Source organism: Trachurus japonicus, chromosome 3 (assembly GCF_045865225.1).
Source record: "Trachurus japonicus isolate A0001 chromosome 3, Traja_1.0".
In the NCBI taxonomy this organism is placed as follows: domain Eukaryota; kingdom Metazoa; phylum Chordata; class Actinopteri; order Carangiformes; family Carangidae; genus Trachurus; species Trachurus japonicus.
The window spans coordinates 16935349-16958238 of NC_140909.1; the positions used below are offsets into that span (position 1 = coordinate 16935349).

Sequence of the window (22890 nt, forward strand, 5' to 3'; positions counted from 1 at the left end):
ACACATTGGAGCCAATAATTAATCAAATAAACACAAAATAAGAATGAAAGTGAAGTTAAATTGTTGAATCAAAAATATTCCTTAAAAATGGTAAGAGTGTGTTAAAGATTTGACTTTTTCATGGATTATAGTGCCATATACTTTTTTACATGTGCTTAAAAAAGAAAGGGGGACAGGAGGATGAGGTTTTTAAATTACTCTCAACTTACCAACTGTGAATTTAACCTTTGTCCTAACAATATTCTGACTAAAAATGAATACTTCGGCGATCATGATAATATTATGTGGTAATCACATGACTCGACTGAACTTTCTCCTGTGCAACACTTGTGTCTCCAGACCCACCCGAATCTAATTCAGAGTACCTGCATCTCTTATCTTCGCAGATGACCTTTGAAGGGAGAAGATAAAGAAAACGAATTGTGTGGGAGGCTGTAGATGTGGTTTGTGATATTATGTTCTTGTAAAGAAAGTTATGAAGAGAAAAAAAAAACATCTTCCCCCACACTGGTCCTGTTTGAGAGGTGTCACTCTTTCAAGGATTGGGGTTTGCACAGTGCAGAAATGCAACGCAGCACCTTGGCAACACGTGCATCGTTCACTAAATGTCAGCGAATATCAAATTGCACACAGTGTTGAATCAGAATGTCAGCTGATAAGGAATTAAAGACTCAGTGAGGCAATTACACTGGTTTGTAGAGAGAGAAATATTTTTGTTCATTCTTTATCTTAAAACACATTTGTATTTTTTGTGTAATTCAGTAAAAGAGAGTGCTTGTATTATTATAAGGGAAGATGAAAAATGAAACTATGCCTATTACTGTTTGTAAAATAAGTAATGCACAAGCTGTAGTTCATTTGTTTCTTATTTCATCTGTTAAAGAAATATCGTAAACTTGAAAGACAGCGAATAAACTTGCCATCACGGCTCTGATAAAAATTTTGACTGATTTGAAATTTTCCCTGTTGATTTATGCTGCCCTCTTTTGTTCAGTCTGCGGAACTGAATATTGACTTAGTCGTACAAGTGAAGCAGAGAACTTCTGTCATGCACACACAAGCCCATCGGTCAGGATTTAGATGCAATGGTAATTTGAGCCATTTAGATGTTGAATTTGCAGTGATATGATAAATAGAAGTGCATTAAATAGGTTTACGGAGTATTTGATGTGGTCTGTCCCATCCTGTCTTTCTTTGTAGGTCCTAAGACCCCAGTTGATGGGGATTCTAGCTGCTACAGCATTGCTTTGTCCAACATGTGACAGAGTCTGTTACTGAAAGAGTGAGCGATAAAGCTATGATTAATCAATAAGTGAGCTGATTCATTCAGCACGTGGGAAGGGTAACTGATGTGCAATCAATTTTAGATGTGACAGCAGCACTGATGCAGACAGTTGATTTTTTTCTTTTTTTAATGCCAGGCATAAACGCGCCTGTCCTTTTATAGAAAATAATATGACGCAAAGATAAGAATGTGTGAACCAAAGTAAATGAATAAAAACATTCCCAGCCAGATGAAGTTGGCGAGGAATGGGGATAAACTGCAGAAACTTGTGCCCCCCTTTGGACCCTTTCTGGATGCATGCCTGGTGAGATTAGTTCCCTTTTTATTGGTTTATACTTTCCAGTGACAAAGCAGCAACACTGGATTATCCCCCTGTGAACCCCAGCACAGGCATATGAACATTATGCCTGTCTTTAGCGTTTTAGTAGTAAGTTACAGGACACAGACAACATGACTGGATGGACGACTAACCCCCATGATAATAATCAGATTTAGTGTCTTTTTATGCATTTCTGTGTCATGGGCTCAGTCTTTTCTGGGGAGGGGGAACCGGAACTCAGAGTCATGTGGACTGTTATTGACAGTCACTGATGTGTTAATGACAGTGCTCTTTCTCACCCCTCTCTGATCTATTACAATCTCTGACATTACTGTACTGCAGGCAGTGCTGATTCACACAGGTCAGAGATCAGCTGATTGATTTACTGTTAGAACAGTACTGTTAGAACAGGCATACAATGTACAGGCCTCCAAAATCAACTCTGTGGTTAGGTTAGAGGGGGACACTTGTCTGATGATGGCTCATTGATTTGCTGTTGAAACTCGAATTTACTTAGACTTTTAGTTTGTAAGCCTTTATCATATTTCTTTTCATTATTATTATTTTTTAATTTACAGTTAATTTACAGGAAGACATTCACCAGGAATTACAGACTAGCCTACTACAGTCAACTTACAGGCAACTTTCAAGCTACAAAACTAAAATTCATATTCATATACTGGCTGTATCATTACAATCATTCTTGAAGTGCATTTCTCACATTTAAGTGTTTTTTTTTAATGCGTGTCCAAGGTCCATATACCATCCCTATACAGATCCTGTAGTGCTGAGGCTGCACGTTCCATCATTATTAATTCTATTAAGTCCATTAGCCAGTTGTTTAAACAAAAACGGTCAATAATATAATTCAAACTCAGATGTTGGACAATAACCCTCTTAAAAGGTAGGCCTTGCCTTAACTGGGCTTGGATTAAATTGCATTAGCTAATAGCCTGTAATATTAGTGAGATATATCTGTGAATTTTCTGAAAAAAAAGCCCTGCTCACACTCCTTCCCTTTCCATAAGTCACACATGACATTGCAATGATCAGTCATCAATGCTGCGTTTAGAAAAATACTTTCTAAACATTTTGTTTCTTTTTCCAACATGTGCTTAATTTGTGTAATTAATTAATTAATCCTCCTTGTTTGTTCTTTTTACACTTTTTGTTTATAGTATTTCTATAAACATTAGATATCGTTTGTTTGCTTTGCATTTATGATTCATATTTGTATTGGCTGATTACAAATCTTTATGATCGTATTTCTAAACACGTCATCACTCCCCGCCCACTTGACGTCATCCACGCTCGTCGCGGAAGCATGGCGACAATGCTGAGCAGAGAGCCGGGATGCTAACAGATTTACGGTATTTTTTGGACATGTAAAACGACTTAAATAGGGTCACGGTTAACTTAATAGATTTGCCTACATGGGTTAGTCGTTAATTTTCCATTTTTATTTTTTCAGACCACTTCAGGCTGCCGGCCAGGCTGCCGGCGAGCCAGCAAAATGCAGTCTGTGAAGGTCGGCTGTTTGGTTTTGGTTGCGTCGAGAGCTCTGTGCTCAAGTAGGATTTACTGTCCTCGGCTTGTTAAACTACCTGCCGCTCGCTGTTGTGTTAATTATTCTGTCAGTCAGACTCGTTTATGTCAGACAGCAGCGAAGTCAGAGGAGACCCCGGTTATTCGTGTTCCCCGTTACATGCAGAAACAAGTCGAGAACGTGAAGCAGACTCGAGGCAAAAACAATATCAACACCATCAGAGCTGGCAAAGTCCTGATCCAGAGCAAAAATCCTGATCTGAACCAGTCTGCCGGCTACATTCTTGGGAAATTCGAGCAGACCAATCTCTGCTCAAAAGGATGGAAACACAACAAATCATTCGGCGACTATTTCACCATCAACAACATCAAGACTGCTGCACCGTGTGTAACTGAAAACCAGAAAGATGAAGAGAAAACATCAGTGACTTTTGATAAACTCAATATTTGCAAGGAGCTGGTGGAAACTTTGGACAGAATCAACATTACACATCCCACCACTGTGCAGCTGCAGACCATCCCAAAGGTCATGAAAGGTCACAATATTCTTTGTGCTGCAGAGACAGGTAGTGGGAAAACTCTCAGTTATCTCCTGCCTATTGTGCACAGACTGCAGGCTGATAAGGAGCCACAGATGTACGATGGGGGCTTGAACAAACTTCGCACTTTGGTGCTCGTGCCTTCCAGAGAGCTGGCTGAGCAAGTGGCTGCTGTGTCCAGGACCCTGTGTGCTCCATTTGGCCTGCGGACAAGGACTGTGGGTGGTGGGCGAGGGGTAGGAAACATCAAGATGGTCTTCAAGTCGAATTTTCCAGATATTTTAGTGGCTACGCCAGGCGCTCTGGTCAAGGCCCTGCGGAGACGCTGCTTGGACTTGGGTGAACTGAGCTTCTTGGTTGTAGACGAGGCTGACACCATGTTTGACCCCAGCTTTTCTGACATGCTTGAGGACATCCTGCACCACACACACATTTCTAATAATCCCAAGCAAACACAGGGCGCTGGCAGCCAAGCTCAGCTGCTGGTAGTGGGGGCCACCTTCCCTGGTGGTGTTGGAGAAGTGCTCAGCCAGGTGACGGACCTTGGCAGCATGGTCGTAATCAAGAGTAAGATGCTGCATTTCCTCATGCCGCATGTCAAACAGACTTTCCTAAAGGTTAAGGGTGCTGACAAAATCCTGGAGCTCCACCAGGCCCTGAAGCTGCTCAAACAGGAAAAGGAAGGTGGTGCGGCTCTGGTGTTCTGCAACAAGTCTTCCACTGTCAACTGGTTGGGGTACTCGCTGGAAGAGATGGGGGTCCAGCATGCACGTCTGCAAGGGGAGATGCCTGCTGCTGTGCGTACGGGAATCTTCCACTCCTTCCAGAAGGGCCTGGTGGATGTGCTGATTTGCACAGACATCGCCTCTCGTGGCCTGGACACGACGCGCGTGCGCTTGGTTGTGAACTATGACTTCCCAGAATCACACACAGACTACATCCACAGGGCAGGGAGGGTGGGGAGAGCAGGAGGTGTGGAGGATGGGGAGGTCGTCAGCTTGGTCACTCATCCCTGGGATGTGGAGCTGGTGCAGAAGATTGAGACTGCTGCACGAAGGCGCACCAGTTTGCCAGGGATGGAGTCTGAGATACGCGAGCCAAAACCCAAAGTAGTAGAACCTCAGGAGGAGTAGATCTGTTTTGAATATGTGTTTAAGTGGAAAATCTACCTGTGAAATTTGTCAGTGTGTGTAATGGTGTTGTGACACACTCTGAATGTGCACGATGGCTTAGATTTTCAGCAGATTGTGAACAAGATATGCATTCAATTGCTCGAAGCAATGTGACACAATGTAAATTGCCACCATTTAAATAATATATCTATTGTTTAGAAAAGTGTTTGTATAAAGTTTTCTGGCATCTAATGCAATGTCTGATAATACTTTCAAATCAAAGTAAAATTTTATTGCATATTCTTCTCACTTTTTGTCATTTGCCTCCGGTGTAGTTTAATCAAGTGGTATTAAAGGAGCTGTTTTATATGTACATATACTGTGTGTGTGTAGGGGGAGGGGGACATGCAGAAAACAGCCAGTGTCTCTAAAATTTGCAAATTACACTGAAACTACTGAATCTAAATACATGTTACAAGTTCATTGCTCTGTTGAAAAGATACGAGTAAATGCAGGTTTTAAATATTATTATTATTATTATTAATAAAATTAAAATTCTTTGATATTTTTAAAATTATCTTTACCTCAATTCCAACTAATAGCAACATCCTTCAGTAATATGTAATCCGTGTGTTTGGCCACAAGGTGGTGGCATTTGTCTGATTTTAGCTTACGGTATGGCAAGTACCTGCACAGCTGATATGTCAAAATATGTTCACAGATTTGTTTTTCTTTATAAAGTAACTGTTAATTTGGTGACTAAAATATTTTAAATAGCCAACTCCATCTGCTAGTTTCTGAAAGGTTTAGGGGATTCCTTAATGCTTCCAGTTGAGAAAAACATAATCAAATTAGCCTACAGAGGTAATTATTAATCTTGAACACGAACAGCCTGATATCTCGGATGTGTATGTGGTAGGTCTGTGCTTGAAAGGATTTCCCCCTGTCTTCCATGCCTGTTGGCACTTGTTGAAAGGAAACCACAAAAGTGTCAACATGAAAATTTGCCAGATCGAATCAAATCTGTGGGATCTTATTTCAAAGGTAATGCAGTTTCCTGTGACCCTGATATTATGGGAACTGGTTCAATAATAGGTGACATTTTAAAGAAAGAAAAAAAGGTTTCGTAAATTATGGACAGATAACAACAAACTAGTCGTTTGGACACTTTTTTTTCTATCTGTTGTTGACGCATGTGACATGCCAGGTGATTTAAATGCTTGTGGGCGTGTAGAGATTATGGGAGCAGACGGATCTCAGTGTGAGGCAGACGGCGGGACACTGTTAACAGCTCTGACAGTAACAAGTGGCTTCCATCAGAATGTCTGGAATTTAGCTGTGATTGTCCTGCTCCAGCTGGGGTCAACATCTTTAGGCTTTGCCCCCTGCTCCCCCAGGTTCACATTTCACCCAAATGTACCCTGACAACAGAGACTCAGTGTCCACTTATAGCATGTGGAGCAACTGGCTCCAATCCCTCAATTTATATTTTTGTCCTGCTTTAACCCAACTGACCCCAGCAAAAGTGGAATGATTAAATACTCAAATGTCCCACTTCCAGGTAGTTGCTGGGCCCCATCCGTAAAAGCATCTTATTTAGAGCTAAGATAGACCTTAGACTTAAAGGGCCACTCCACCAATTTCAGAATAGAAATCAGTTTACCCGTCACAAAAAAATAGTAGAAGATGATTGTCAACAACTATCGCGCCTCCTATGGACACATAAGTGGATGCTGATGTATAGATGGATAATGAATGAATATAGTAAAACACATTGTTTGTATACTGCATATTAACTTAAAGTGGTGCAGAGAAGGTAACCCTGATTAGGTCATAGTGAGGTCATCAAGATTATCTCATCTTAGGTTTGGAAAATCTGAATTCATAACAAAAAGCTTGTATTACACATTGGGAGCAGTGTAGTGTTTAGATAAGCTAATTAAGACACTCCCTCTACACTTAAAATTATGCAAATGATGCTTTGCTGATAGTCGCTTCACTTGGTTGTTATCATCACTGAGCAGAATTATGTTAGTGCAGAGTTTGACATTGTTTTCACACTCAATTGCAGAAACGTAGCCTATGTTTCTATGTGCACTCTGAGTGCAAGAATTGAAAAAGTAAGCATTTTTGTGACATCACAAATCTAGAGACCCTGATCATTGTCCAGTGAATAATTTACTCATGAGTGATGTGACACATGAAGTCTCTTCAGCAGGAAGTGAAATAGGAAAAATCAGCAGTTAAATTTCAGGCATCATCAAGACCATGAAGTTTTTCTCAGATGTTGTAGCCTAGGTGTACTTGTAACCAGTTAGCTACCTCAACCTTTCAGTGCCGAAACATCACTCCAAGCAGATTAGGCTACTATATCCAAAACAAACAAACAAAAAAACATCTCAGGAGGCAGTGGGTCTTTCATCTCCTTCTCTCTAGTTTCATGCTACATTGCTGCAACATGCCTTTAAGAAGGCTTTTTTTGGGAACTGGGGAATTGTGGGGCACGCACAGCAAGGGAGAAATATAAATATGGCAGCTTTCAGGTGACTGTTCCTTGCTGCCCATGCAGCCTACAGTAAAACAAACAATGACCACTTCTGAACTTCCTCTCAAATATTTGAGCAGGTGATGATGTTAGAGCTTGCCACAGGAGATTCTACTTGATGTCTCCTCTTGTTTTCTATCTAAACCCAAATATTATTGATTGTTGCTGATCAGGGTGTCCACTAAGTGTCTATTAATAAGACAAATAAACAATAAACTCTGAGAAAATGACACATTTGGGTTAAGAAAACCTCATTATTAATAAATGAAATAAATATGAATTAAAACTTGATTTACACCCATAGTCCCTGTTGACATGAAGATGTATTAGTGGACTACAAAGCTTGTGGTCCATTAATAATGACGTATTTCCTCTTTGCCCCACCGTAGGATTACCCCCACCTCCTCATTTACACACACACGCTCACACACACGCACACTCACACGGTGCCGCTGCTGCTGCTGCTTCTGCCGCTGCTCTCACACACGCACTGTCCAAGCCCCTTTGGAAATTTCCTTGAACGCGGAGGATATTTTACTGCTGAGGAGCGGGACTGTCGGCTGATGTGCATCTCCTCGGGGCTGACTTGCTTGAAATGTCCTAGTTGAGGACCTGGAGGTAGGTTTACAACCTCGGTAATCAGCTTATTGTGCTGCCCATCTCTCCGGCTGCAGACACGGGGATCCGTCTGACCTTCCCTCCGAGAAAGCTTTATATTAAAACCACTGCACACGCTGCGTGAGTGTGCGTAGCCTATAGATAGGGCTACATGTGAGTGTGTGTGTGGAGGAGAGAGAGAGAGAGGGAGTCCCAGTGTTGCTGGATGGGAGCCTCTCCTCTATGTGACTGTGCTGCATTTCAGTTCATCTGCTCGCCTCTTCTCTTTTTGAATGGGTCGCTGCAATAAGTTGTGTTCATGGACTGTGTGATGCTCATTTGAAATCAACCAAACTTGTGGAGCCCCCCCTTTTCTTCTTTTTCTTTAATCGTCGACCTCTCCGGTGGCGACTTTTCCAAGGCACGGGGGGGTGGTGGGCTGCTGTGCTGCAGGGGGTCGCCTGCCCTGCACACAGATGGGAGGATTTGAGTGTGTGTTTTTTTGTGTGAAAACCGCAGCATTCAGCTGAGTGCGTGGACGACAGGGAGTCAAAAGAGCCATGAGGAGTTCACGGATGGTGCTGGTAACGTTAAGTTTACGTTGCACCGGCCAGGCAGCCTCCGCCATGTTAAGTTACCACCTCTTGTCAAGCTGCCACTAAAGCCACAGGCAATTGTTTGCAACTTTTTTTTTTCTTCCGCCCCCCCCACCCACCTTCCCTCCTCATTTAACGTGTTGCCATGTCTGAAAGGCGCACACCTCCAAAAGACGGCGGCCACCTGCGTAAAAGCGTGGTGGCTGTGCCCAAGAAGCCCTGTTAAATCCTCAGTGTTGCTTCACTATACCGTTAAACATCACAGCCAGTAGCCCTATATAGCTTACACTGGAGGAGAAGGGGGTGAGGGTGGAGGGGGGCATATATGTTTTCAGCCGTGGGCGTCATTTCCCAGCGTGTTTTCCACGGCTGCGTGCATGTGGTTGCCATTCTCCGACCAACCTGCACCCTTCAAGGTGATGAGGAGAGCGGCGTGGAGGAAAATGATAGTGATAACATGTCATTGGTTAATCATGTAACACAGTGTAGGCTATAGTATAGCTAATAGACATAGGCTACTGTGAGGATGGCAGGCAGCCTATGTGTCGGCTCCGCTGCCACACCCCTTCACAGAAGGACGAGAGGAGGCTGTGATATCCTGCCGTTCTCACAATTAACACCAATCACATGCTTTGCCTATTAGACCCGCTGTTACCGTCACCATCGTTATTATTGATATCATTAATACTGAAGGGACTCAAATGATATCCTCAGCAGTGTCCTGTCCTCTACTCCTGCATGGCGAGGAAATTACTTCTGTTGTCACGTGTTCACCTGCCAAGTTTATGCACAATCCATAGCCTAGGAGTATTGTGGTGTGTGTGGATCAATCAGTAGCCAATGAATTTCAATGAGCTAGTGCCCTTTTTGTGTGTGTGTGTGTGTGTGTGTGTGGTGTGGGGGCTTGTAAGGAGGCAGATGTGACAGGTCATATGAGATGGGGGGGGGGGGGGGGGGACACCGGTGAAGCAAGAGATGTTTGATGTGAAAGTGACTTTCTTTGGCAGTTTAATGGGCAAAAGTAAATCGCACCCTGAAGCTGCCTCCTCTCTCACTCATACGCACTCCCCCTCCCTCCCCCCCCCCCTTTTAGCTGCCTAGACCTTGGCTTGTCAGAAAAAGACACATGACCTTATAGGCTGCAGGGTCCTCTGTCTGTGTGTGTGTGTGTGAAGTGCCTCAGGAACGGGGGGCAGAGGGGGGCTCTGTTTGCTCCACATCCTTCTAGGTATGTCTAACATCACTGCTGTGTGTTGAGATCCATTTGGCAGTTAAGATGGCATTTCCCTGTGTGAATGGCTGGCAGTTCTTCCATTTATTTCCCCAACAATCTATAGTTAATAAAGGTGTGAAGAAAATTTCTGCGGCACGGAGAATGTCATCGCCTTTCCTCAAGATGCCCTTTGTTAAGATCTGTCCTTTCAAAATGGCAGCTCTCATCTAATGAGCCAGGCCCCTGTTCTTCTGCACTGATCAGTTATGCTTCTGTTTCATCTCTGTGAAAATGTCATTTTCTCAAGTCTCATAGTTAACTGTTACTATCTGCTGCTGCTGCTGCTGCTGCTGCTGCTGCTGCTGCTGCTGCTGCTTGGTATGCAGCTCCGCCACCAGCGCTGGGCACTGATCATTTATTAAAATGACCAAACTCTATTTGGCTTTCCTGACATTAAAGCAGCAATCAAAAGCTTTTTCATTATATTAGCCCCTGCGCTGACCTTTTTGGAGAATGTATTATGCCTCCATTGTCCTATTAATAGTTTGAAACTAATCTGCTCAAAGCAGAGTGATCAACAAATACACTCTTTATAGTGTAGCTGTTCAGTGATGTAGTGCTGAAATCAGTGGCAGGGAAGGAGAAGAAGTGTGAATCATAGAGAGAGGCTACTTTGGAAATGATGGTTGATTCTACTCATGTTGAATGCAGAAAACCACATAATTCAAAATCAATCTTTGAATGATTGTCCGTAGTACAGTACATTAATCTGAAATATTTGATTTAAAGATACCAGAGAAAAAAACAATAACCAGGCCAAAACCTTTTGGGACTGCCATGTTCTTCTGGCTCGAAAAGACCTTTAAGGCCAGTCTCATCCGGTAGTTGAGGGGCTTCTCATCAGCAGGACACTGCTAATTTATTGATCTGTCCCTGTGTTCCGCATAAAAATAGGCCTCTGCTGCCACCAGTGACAAACAGAGAGGAAGTAATGAGCAACCCATAATGACACTTTAATCACACAAGGTACAATGTTAATGCACTGGACAAATGGATTTGTTGCTGTGCCCTGCAGGGCAGCCGAGTTGCTGTTTGAAATACACAAGCTAAAAAACTCTGACAGATGATTTGCAAAATGTCTGATGCATTGAAATGAATCTACTGTTAGTGCAACAAGGACTTGGTAAAGGAGCCATACTCTGCCTGTTTCCCGCTCCAGCTCCCAGTTGGTCACCTGGAACGCATTCCTTGGGTTTTTATGGATCTCAGAGTCTGAAACAAGTGTTTAGAAGTGGTTGCCAGGTTGGTAACTAGGCATCAGTGTTGAGTTGCTAAAGCTGGCAAAAACAATTGCTGCAGTTTAGTTTACTCAAATATGTGATTGTGCAATTAATAATGACGGGAACATTTGCTTGACTTTGGTGCAAGGTCTCGTGCATCACTTTTGAGGATAAATTTCAGAGGGCTGAAGTATGACCTCATGCAAGCATCTGTAGTTTATTAGTCATGTCACATAGCAGCTGCACTTGATTGTTGTGTTTAATCTTGTGAATGTAGTAAACAGGTTCAGCCAGGGTGCCATGGTTTCCACCGTTCATATTTAGAGGCATGTTGTCCACCGGCCCTTGTGTGGGAAGTCATTTTTAGTGCAGCCCACCGTCCCCGTTCTTCACTTTAACTGCTCTCCTCTGTGACCTCAACTTTATGTGCACTAGCACATGCTCCAACTGAATGAGCAAATTTGTTTCTCATTGACAAAGTATGTGTATATCCTGCGGGGCAAAGTTCACAATTCGACTTCAGCATTCCCAGATGTGGGCGACAGGTTCTCTTGTGATATTGATGTGTTGTCATTTCCCCCCCACTCAACCCCAACTTTCTTCATCCTTAGTGATGGAGTAAAAAAGGTCACTCTCAATTTGCATTCAGGCAAACATTGCTGCCAGGTCCTGTAAGGCTTAAATTGCATGGACCCCAGGAAGAGAAGTTACTACCAATCAGAATCCAAATGAATAGATATAAAAATGCAGACAGATGCTATACATAATCTAGATTATGATGAAATCAAATTAAGGTTGTCTCTTTTTTTTTTTTTGCAACATCTATTTAGTGTATTTACTTGCCACTGGCGGAGTCTGTCTTTCCCATCTTGGATTCATATTCCCCTCACATATCTAAAACTATGTTTGGCTCCACTGTAACATATACATATGCCCCATGCAAATATAGGTACGCCATTTGTGAGTAGTATTGAATAACATTTGCATCTGACTATCAAAATCTACATTAGAGTAACAGTTTAATATTCTTTTGAACTAACTGCAGCCTCTGTAGTTTAATGCCCTACAGATTATAGCCAGCACACATTTTGGGAGTAGTGCAGTAATGATGTGTTTAATGCACAGAGTTCAGTGGTGCGACAGGAAAGAAAAGGGTCTGAATAGGGGGCGGAGGAATGTCTGGCCTAGTTCAAGTTAACAATATCGCAGAATTTCACACTTCGTTGTGACCAAGCAGAGGCATGTGTAACGTTAAACATAAGAGTCAGAAGTCTCAAGATTCCAAGCAGGGCTTTCTGTGAGGAATAGAGGACCACTGTGTCTGGCCTCTCCTGTCTGTGAAGTGTTTGCTCAGTTTTTGGCATTATCAGACTGAAAATGCATCAAATGACCTTGCACTCTCTTTTGCACTTGCTGCGATCACATATTGAAGAAGCACTCTTTAATAAGCAACATGTAGTCGGCTCGGCTCAAAAACATTCCAGGTTTTTTTTGTGTCTAGCCAGTGCAGCACATAAAACGGCAATATAACAGCTATTTATGATGAGATCCTGTTCATCCCACCCATCAGCAGTGAAACAAGCAGGTAAGATTCAAGTGATAGAGCATTGTGAAGTTTTGGATGCTGGTCATTGTCGGATGGATGCAGCAGAGACTACCTCATTGGCACATCCCATCTACTTTCTGTTTTTTCCCACCTCCCACTGAGTTCTGGTTTGCCTGCCTCCCACACAGTCCACCATCCACTGTACTGTGCATTGCATCACAAATATAAGCCTGTACAGTGATTCTCCTCCGGTAACATGAACAACTAGTTCGGCACAAGTGGCTTTTGCTGATTGATTTATTTAAAATACATGGTATGACTCTAGGATGCCTATATTCTTATATATATTCTTTTTTTCCCTCCCCCCTCCGTCTATAATTATACACGAAGTGTGTTTCAGGACGATCAGCCCGTCGGAGCGAGTGTTGCCCTGCAGCTGTCTCAGTGTGTGTGTCTGTCGATGCTGTGATGTAAGGCCGTGGAACCCCAGTAAGGTTTAGAAATGCAAAATTTTGGATCAAATTCTGGAGCAGCAGGAGTCAGTATGGTTGTCATAGTGACTGAGGGGGGCTTGGAAACTCATGCTGTCTACTACCTAATAGACATTTTGAATAGTTGTTCATTTGATATGTTTCCCCAGTACAATGCAGTGCAAAACTCAGGTCTTATAGATATTTTCATATTCACAGATGTAATATAATGTTTTGGATATAGGTTTATAGTTTTTGCATGTTTATGCAAACACATTTTGAAGAGGACATCACAGTATTGAGTCAATTGTGCTTAATGTTGTTGTTTGATAACATGGTTAACTTGAATATACTATTATATTATTCTACATATTGTACTAACATAGCCTATTTTTGTTGACTCTTTGTCATATTAGCAACTGATGACACTTGATTATTTAGCCGTTTTCCTATAGAACCACAGTAAAAGCCACTAATATAATGAAATGGTAAGATCTGCCAAGAATGGAAGATCCTTTTAGCAGCATAAGTTTTGGCGAAAGGAAACCGTCATCTCAACCCTCAGCTGAAAGCGGATCCGCTCTGAAATACGTTTCAGGTTGCAACTGAGCTCTTCAGCTATTACTGGTCTGCATCTCTGGCAGAAATCCCTGCTGCCATGGTTGCCACCTCGAGGCTCATGCCTCTTAGTCACCAGGGCAGAAATGTAACCTAATCAGGTGTCTGCTGCTCCCAGAACATAAGCACACCGCACTGTGAGCGGAGTGTGGACTGGTTGTTTGGTACAAAAAAACCACGTGTGGCCAAGTCCCCTTGTGAACCATATAACTACATGACACCCTGTAATTTCTGCATTTCTCTTGAAATGCACATTAAACCTTGAAGACTCAAGTCAGTAAAATGAATTTTCCATCTAACCTCCTTTTCTTCCTGCTTTGTGGATATTCGATCTCGCCAAAGGAAATGTAGTACTGTACTAGTTGCCTAAAGGTTACAGAAGCCTGTCTCCTACATAGAGACTGCTCAGTTTCCTCAGTCATAGTCATAGTCCATAGACACAGAGTGAAGCATGTAACACTTTCTCCACAACAACATGTACCGGTACTCCTCAGTAGAGTGCTCTTAGACTCACTCAATACACTACTAAATGCTAAATGTGGCTTGTTGTGTTTATTTTTGGAGTATTATCATGCGTGTGTGAAGTGTTTCCATACATAAACAGTTGCTCTACTGCACTACAGGTACCGGTAAATTAGAAAACATACTACAGTATATCTGGTGTTGCAGTCTATTCTGTGGATATTGATCACAATGTAATGTGAGAGTGATGAAATAAGTTTTGGCACTAGGCAGGTATGACAGAATTTAAAAAAGGAATAAGTGCATAGACATCTGATGGTTTTGCCAATGACAATTCTGGCCCTGTCCTTGTTTTTTTTAAGATCAAAACATCTAGGTTTCCTCTGTCGCTTTGAAGATCCTTCAGCATTTGGCACTCAAAACCACATGTAATTCTCAAGTCATGAGCAAATGGTGCTCTCATTACCCGACGTGTCTGTTGTTTGTTGACAAATTTCAACATTTGTGTCACTCATCAAATTATTTTCGTCCCTGTGACGTTGTGGTTTGTGAAAATAATCCTGTGCCGGAATTCCCCAGGAAGTGAGCGCAGAGCAGGTCGGAACTTTGTCGAGCGGAGAGGATGAGTGAACATTCTGGGAGTGCTGGAAATGTATCCCACCCCTTCGCTCCTCCTCAGCCCTCCTGCAGCCCAGGGCAGCTATTCTTGGTTTTCCCATAAGGATAAGTTCTTGCTACAAATGTTTGGTGGCTAACTTGGGGAGTAACCCCACTGTAAAAGGCCGGGAGCCGAATCGGTTCCAGTGAGGTGTACGAGGCAAACTCACAAATTGTTGTATCCCAAGGTAGCAATCGCAGAATATCCTGTAATCTTGAGGGATTACTTTGCAGTCAGATCTGGTTATGTCCCTCCATTGCTGGTGCATGCTGAAATGTGATTATGGCATGTGGTTACTTAATTATTATTTTTAGATTGATGTTGGGGTTTTTTTTTGTATTCTGCAAAATACCAAAATCTACAGGAAATGAAACAACAAGGTGTCGGAGCCTCTAATGGTAGTGTAGCTTCTTCTTGGTGGTGATGGTCCTTTTCAGTCTTTGAACTCGGCATGAACAGAGGATCCGTATTTCGGTGAACTTTGACTCACGAATGTGTGCCGTTGACCAACACCAAGCCATTTTGACAGTGCTGACCTTTGGGGGGGACGAAGAGTCTGTAGTAAAAACTGTTCTATAAAGGAGCAACAGCTTGCAGACAGTCAGGAGACAACAAGCGGTGGTACAAATGCGTGCTGTGTTTGCGTATGAACTCAATGAACTTATTCTGTTAGCGACTAAGATAAGATGACTAGAGAGCTTCATTTTTCCCATGACAGTTTGAGTAGTATTCCTTATGACTAGTAAACTCAGCCTCATGTGCGAAATTAGTGCCGTGCCCATCTAAGTCTGTGTAAATTATTTCACTAGAACTTCGTGGAGCGCATCCTCACATCTGTCAGTCATCACACAGCCTCTAAAAGAGAGTTCTTATTATCCTCAGAAACTGAATTCATTTTGCATATCATTGTTTTGCCTGATAGGACAAAGACTGATTAGCTGAGAAATGTAAGTATGAAGTGTATTGTTCTCTGACAAAGCAGCAGAACGTCAGCATTTGGTTTAAAGCCTGTACAGATGTGACTTGACAGATCTGACAGATGCTCGCTAGTTCTTTTTTTTGTTTTTAAATCGTTTTACATGTATTTCCATTTTGTGTCATGTTGTCTCTTGGTAGTGATTGGTATTGCGTTCTCTCTTTTGTCGTACGATGTGTCAAAGTTCAAAGTGCATGCTGACAAATAGGGCAATGGCACCATTGCACATTGTGACATTTGACCACAAGCAGGTGAGAATGTTTTAGCACACAGTTTGAAAGGGCAGGATGAGCCATGTCTCTTTTGCTATACCATTTAGGAACTGTATCCATGAAATAATAGTTTTTCTTCTAATATGTCAATGAAATGGGTTTTGTCAGTCTAATTTTCTTAGTGTGACACTTGCTTTTTTTTTGGTTTGGTTTTGTGCATGCGTCTCTCTGCCCCCTCAAACATATCTGACCTGACACTGTAAAATTCTGTAGAAGGATGGCACCACAAATAGCACTTTAAGTGGCTGTTAATGTATGACTGTTACACAATCATACTGTCAGTGCTCCTTGCCCTTGGCTGAAACCTTTCTGTCTGGAACAAACTTGCCCCCCCTCCCCACCTCTCTGCGAGCCTCTGATATTGCTTGTGGAGGAATTGCTGTTTGAATAGAGCTATATAAGGGAAACCATTCTTTGTTTATTAGTTAAGGGAGAGTACACGGGGAAGTGCTGCCAGGCCTCTCAGTGTAAAAAAACAGGGACAGAAAGAAGAAGACCACTCTCACTCAGAGTGTACTCTGCTATGGAGAGCTATAAACATTGCTCTTTTTTTTTTTTTTTAAGCTGGCGTTATGAGCGCAGCAGCTGGCTTACATTACATGTGGAAAGCTCAGTGTTAATCAAGAGGCTGAAAATAGCCTTTTATTTGTGCGCTTTGCTATGGGCAGTGTTCGCTAATGCAGCTAGCCACAGGGATACAGTGGTTACATTTGCCGTCTCTCACTAACTTTGTGTGCTGGACATTGTCAGTGGAGTTAGGAGCTGTGGAGACTGTTGGAGAGCAGCCCTCCACCTGCTGCAGGCTGCAGGCTGCAGGCTGCCCTCTCCTCCTCAGAGGAGGAGTGTCCTGGTTTGTTTGATCTCCACCTCACTTAAACATCAGGGGTTGACATCGCCAACAAGTGTGCTGTCGAAGGTTGGCTTTTGCAGATACCAGCAGACAAACAAGTCTTTTCATTGTTACTCTGCATTTGTAAACAGTATACGTTTCAAAGTCTGTTTGAGCTCCAGTGGGATGGCGTGGAGGTTCAGTGGTTAGCAATGGCGCCTCTCAGCAAGAAGGTTCTGGGTGGCGTGTATATGTTCTCCCTGTGCCTGTGTGGATTCTTTCCTTTTTCTTTGGCTTCCTCCTTCTTTATATATCAGCCCTGTGACAGATTGGCAACCGGTCTAGGGTGAACCCCACCCTTGCCCTACGTATGTGAGCTGGGATTGACTCCAGACCCCCCCATAACCCGTCACATCAGCAGTATAGCCGATGAATGAGGATGGTTCGATTTTTTTTTTTTCCTTTTTATTAAACTAGTTCTTTTTTCCATGAAGCCAAATCTGCACTTTTAAATGCAGCCATCTGTGAGTGTGGAAAGCACATTATATTAACCCATTAAAAAAGCTTAGGTTTATTAGGAGTGTATTTGTCATCCGGGCGGAGGAAGCCAGTGGAGGTGGTGCTAAGTCATAAATTGGAATGCTCAGATTTGGTTGTCAGCTCTGTATAATCACCGTTGCTGCAGAGTTTGCGAGTGAATTAGGTTGGTAGCTGAGTGCACTCTACATGAACCGCACGCCATTGAACAAGGCCTCACTTCCAGTATGCTCATGTATTGCTTTGTGTAGGATTAATGAAAAGCACTGGATTTGATGCTTCATAAGCACCGTATGCTTATTTTTCCAAGGCCACCGTTTGAAAACAGTTGCATAATTTCCTCCGATTGTCGTTTTGAATTTAATTCCGATGATCCAATGTCAGTATTTTCTTATTTAAAATAAGATTGCATAGTAATCGTCTGAGCTTAAAGTTGCTGCACACTCCGTTTCATATTGACATGTCTATGGGGAGCTTGTTCTTCAGCTGGCAAAGACACAAATGCTGCATTGTCAGATTCCTCTCTTTAGATGGACTCGGGCGTTTTGTCTTGGTGGACTCAGGGTAGAATGCCAGCCTTGTCCTCAGTTGGGTTACTTATCTCCCCGGTGCAGAGTACAACCCCCAGGGAAATGGGGGACATACCCACTCACCCACCCCTTCACCTGCTTGACAACATGATAGACTGATGTCTCTCCTTTGAGGACTGAGTCCCCCTTTTGTTGGTTATACTGTTAGCCAGACGCCCTCTCAATTAGCTACAAGATTATCTGTGTTTGTGTGGCTGCTGGGCAAACACTAGGTGGGAAATTTATTGCTGGCAGCTCTTGAGGGAATGCATGTGCAGAAACTTGGTGCTTTTCTAGAATTGGCAACATGTGCTGCTTGGATGGGGGAGATTTAAAATGCCAGCTACAAGTGGCAGATGGGAAATGGGATTTCTTGCTTTTGATCTATTTTCCCTGATGTCGAGTGCGGCTTGTTCCCTGATCGGAGTTTTGTTAACTGTGCTGCCAATCTTTTTACTTTCATGCATCTGTGGGAGCAGGTGATTGCTCCTGCATCCCTGTGCTCTTTGGACTGCTCTGTACATTCCACAACTTTCCTTGACCCAGCAACGCTTTAAGGCAGGCTGTGTTTATAAAGCACACACCTGTTTTTCTGTTGTGTGTTTTTTTGGGGGTGTGTGTATGCAGAAGTGGTACTTGGCAGGCTGTGCTTATGGTAAAGTGTTAATGCAAAAGTGGTTAAAGGGATGTTAAATATAGTATAGTTGGACATTTTATGGCATTTTTCTGTATATTATTAATCTACATAGATTAATCATGGAGATCAGCACTAAAAATGTCTTTATTTGGCTTTTTTTTAAAAATTATTATTCTAGCTTGCATTGACTTCATATTAATGCAGGTCTCCTCCCTCCCTTCTGCTGAAAGATAAGCTGTTCTGTCAACCCCCTCACTCCCCATCTGCAGTTCAATCACCACTAGAATTCCCTTTTTCTTTTTCTCACTCTTTGTTTCTTTTCTTTTTCTGCCACCCAAATCTACAACTCTTATTTCCTCCAACCCCCTGTCTCTACGTCACCATCCCGCCCGTTCTCTCCTCGAGCCCCTCCCAGGATAGCAAGCATGTCACAACTCGGCTGCGACCGTGTCACAGGGATGAGATGACACAGGTTTCCCTGGTCATGCCATAAATCAGCGGCACACATCTAATGTATCAAAGGTGATGTTCAGGGAGAATACACACATTGTCTGAATTTATTTCATATGATTTGCCTGGGTATTTAAGAAATTGACTCAAGATGCGTGATTTGTCATGACTGGAAATGGTGTCGCCCAACCTTTATTTAGCTGGAGTATCACTATCACTTCCTTGCATGTAATCGGCCTGAGATAGATCACATGCAGTTGAAGTTTAGTACAATGTCTTGGAAGGGAAAATCAATCTCGAGAGGATTTTAGATTTGTGTTCACACTGTAAAAGCCACAAATGTTGGAACCTAAAGTTTGTTCCAATTCAGTAACATTAGATTATTATTCTGATCTGACAGTGACTGTGCATTTTGCAGTGTTGACTTGTGTAGTTTGGTTTCTAAACAAGTTTTAAGACTTTAAAATGGCCGACCAAGAACTGATTTCCACAAATAGAAAGGTTACATAATGTAAGGATAAAGTCTGTGAGAGGACCAGTTGGACTTAAACCAGAATGATTACATTTGTTTTGTAGGCTATAAGATGAAAGGGACCAAGTCAAGATGTCCCAAAATGAGGATTATATATTTTCTCACAGAACATAAGACAGCCACTTTGGAAATTGTAGATGCACTGTCATGTTGCATTTAATTTAGCTGCAATAACAGCAAAAGTTATCTCCAAGCTCTCTGCCTTCACAGGACAGGATCCTAAAAGCAAGAAGTGTGTGTCCATGCTGCTCACAATCTTGTGTGTGTATGTGTGCGCCTGCCATTGCCATCTGACTCTGCAAACAATGCAGAGTATTTAATGTGTATGAGGTGAATTGGGAGCGGCTCCTGCCTGCTCCTAACAATAGAACTGACAAGCAAGGGGGCCAAGCTTTCACTTTGCAGACAGCATGGAAAAAAACCTGGCTTGGAGTAGCTGGATTGTTCAGCCACAATAGGTGGTCACAGCCCTGTAAGGCAGTTTACCTCCCGTGTCATGTTTTTCTTCTCCTCCAGTGTCCCTGAGCCTCTGCCCCAGCCGCCAGCCGGCTTTTTTAATTGTTTCTCTCTGCCTGCCCGGTTGGCTTACCTGCCTTGAATTGTTATCGCGTCAACTCCGCCCGGGAATTGCAGTGGACTTTTTTTTTTTTTCCAAAAGAGCTTCAGGAGAGTGTCACATGTTGAGGGGCACTCATCCGTTTGGAAAACCTCAACTGCAAAAGCAGCTAATGGGAAAGATAAGCAAGGGCAGAGCAGTGCTTATCCTAATTAAAATGTATGTCACTCCATATAGCTGCCTACTAAATTGGGTTTTGAAGGCCAAAGCGGCTGAGGCTACAGTACAGTTAAACAGACAGACAGTTAAAAGTCTGCTTGCAGCTGTCTGCCAAATGAGTGGATTAGAGGACTCCCATATCTCCACGGCTGAGATGCAAAAGAAGATTAGGTCGGTAGCTCATGAAGAGGGCCGGCCCGTCCTAATCTGCAGGACTCGCCATTCTGTGACACTGCCTTTTAAACTGAGTCTTTGATGATTTATTGTGTCTTGTAAGTGATGTACCCACTTCTGAAGCTGCCTGTGCGTTTTTTTATGGCTCATTTGTCAGGATGAGTTTAAGAGTGAGCACATTGGCAGCCCATATGTGCTGGCCAGCATGAGAAAGCAACACTGTGTAAAGCAGGATCTTTCCAAAAATGTTTCTCTGAGTTTGTCTTTTCGATCAAACGGATTACTGGTTGTACTTTTCTAAAATAACTTCCACAGCTTTGCTATTTACTTTTGTGCCGTTTCTGTTCACACAGCAATAATATTTCTGGTTTGGATTTTGTATCCGCAGCTTAGTGGCTGTGCTATTTCCACAGTGAGCCATGAAAACTGTCTGTTGGTACCAGATATGGAGCCAGTCTCCGATATACAGTAACTGTATTGGAACTGTTCACATACATTGGAGAAGTGTAGACAATTTCAAGTTATAATATTGCTTGATATTTACATGCGCATTGAGATCTCAGCCTCCAGTGGTGTAGTGGGTTCATGCGAAGACATCAGACAGTGTAACCAGAGCACAGCATCTATCATGCTCTACTATGGAGTGTGAAAGTGGGATTTGATTCAAGCTGCTCTGCAATGCCACAACTGCTTGGCAGCTGGTATCTCCATGACCAGCAGGAGCTGATTGAAACGTTGGACAAGGTCCTCAACTGTATGCAGCTGGGTGTGACAGCTAGTGTTAGATTATTATATATTTACTGAGTATTTGCTATTTGAACATATCATGATGTGTGTTTCCCCAGTCACCAACCATTACAGTAATCTTTTATTCCATCGATTATTCTATTCGTATTTATTTAGATTTTAATTGTAAGACAGTAAAGTGGGAAACAACGAGAAGCTCTTTGACTTTAACTGCATGTGGGGATCAGTGTCATTTGTCTGTGTGGCTCCTTTTCCATGATTATGTTTACAGTTTAGCCTCTCCTCCCACATCTCTGTTTCCTGTCAAGGCGGCTCTCCCCTCAGCTCTTATGATGGTGGCTGAGGACACGACCGGCCTTTCAGGTCAAACATTTTAAGGGAATTCTGTAGGGCAGCATTACACATAGGGACGGCTTCTGGTTAATGAGTTACTAACGGGAACTGGGTGACAAATGCACAACAAGTAAATCATTTCAGCTGGAGAGTCTGCCTGTGAAATTGCCAAATGCCTCAAAATCTTGTTAATGTATCCTGGAAAAGGTGCGCATGCTAACATTATAAACTCTTTTAAAGGTGATGGACTGTTTTTATGTTCAGTAAATCTCAGCTGTTTCCAAAATTGCTATGTTTCATATAGGCTTACTGTTAGAATTTAATTACCAGCAAATGTCGAGCAGGACTGAGTGTTTGTCCTTCTCAGTTTTTGCTGTGGCTGCTCAGTGAATGGTAAGTGTGCCTGACTAGCTCATCTTATTTACTGCTACTGAAGAGGGGCACATTGTAAACACAATTTCCTGGGACTATTAGTGCAGAGTGTAGGCTTCAGTGAGCGGCCTCTTAAAATGTCATGAAAATTTGTTTTAAAGGGACAACGAGGAGTTTGTATTTGGTTATAAAAAAGTCTCATATTAATGTGGATGAATCTACGTTACCCACACTTGTTAATGGGTCCATTTTCAATACCATTTTGTCTGTATTGTTATTTTGTTATTCGCCCAGCATTTCGTACTTTCGGTTTCGCGGACGCTGCCCGGCGGGTCAGGGGAATAACGCCGCCAAATCGCCGTTTATGGTCGGAACTACAACGGTATCTGATCGTCTTTGAACCTCCCACTTTCATTCTTGAACAATGAAAACATTCTTGGCAAAAGTTTTGTCTTTCGTCCGTCTTGCGCCGGTCAAAGAATTTCACCGTGCGCGCGGAGGCTCATGGGAAATGTAGTGTGAAAACACTTTACTTTCCAAAACTCGTTGTCCCTTTAAGGCTCTAAAGAACAACCGAGACAATCCCCCAGGATTCCTAATTTAGTTTGCAGGGTTTTTCAGCCCCAGCTTCTCCTGCCTCTTGGTAACTTCAGCTTTCAGGCCCAGAAAATATTTGCTAATGCAGAATGCCTGCGCCGATGTTCTGCTCCAAAAGCAGCTGACTGCAGACTCTTCCCGCTAACCTGGGAGAAATGGTGTTTTTCACCTTTATGTGCCTGTCAGGGAGAGCACGAACCTCTTGTCTTTTCATCTTGTCTCCCAGTGTTCAGCCAAAGAGCAATAAGACACACACAGCACAGTCACAAGCAGCGTGCACGCTCACACGGGGCCCCCGTTCATGA

General features: G+C 42.8%; 2 protein-coding genes across 2 annotated transcripts in view; both read left to right on the forward strand.

Moving 5' to 3' along the window:
* The first annotated feature begins 2907 nt into the window (after positions 1-2907).
* ddx28 (DEAD (Asp-Glu-Ala-Asp) box polypeptide 28) lies at positions 2908-5098 on the forward strand. The gene has a single exon (XM_085764236.1). The coding sequence runs from the start codon at positions 3118-3120 to the stop codon at positions 4819-4821; it is 1704 nt and encodes a 567-aa protein (XP_085620362.1). The 5' UTR covers positions 2908-3117; the 3' UTR covers positions 4822-5098.
* A 2669-nt stretch (positions 5099-7767) lies between these two features.
* Positions 7768-22890, forward strand: part of LOC146989828 (talin-2) — a 90853-nt gene continuing 75730 nt past the window's right edge. Inside the window, exon 1 of the mRNA XM_085764248.1 lies at positions 7768-7963. The gene's annotated coding sequence lies outside the window, so the exon portion shown is untranslated. The remainder of the gene's footprint in view (positions 7964-22890) is intronic.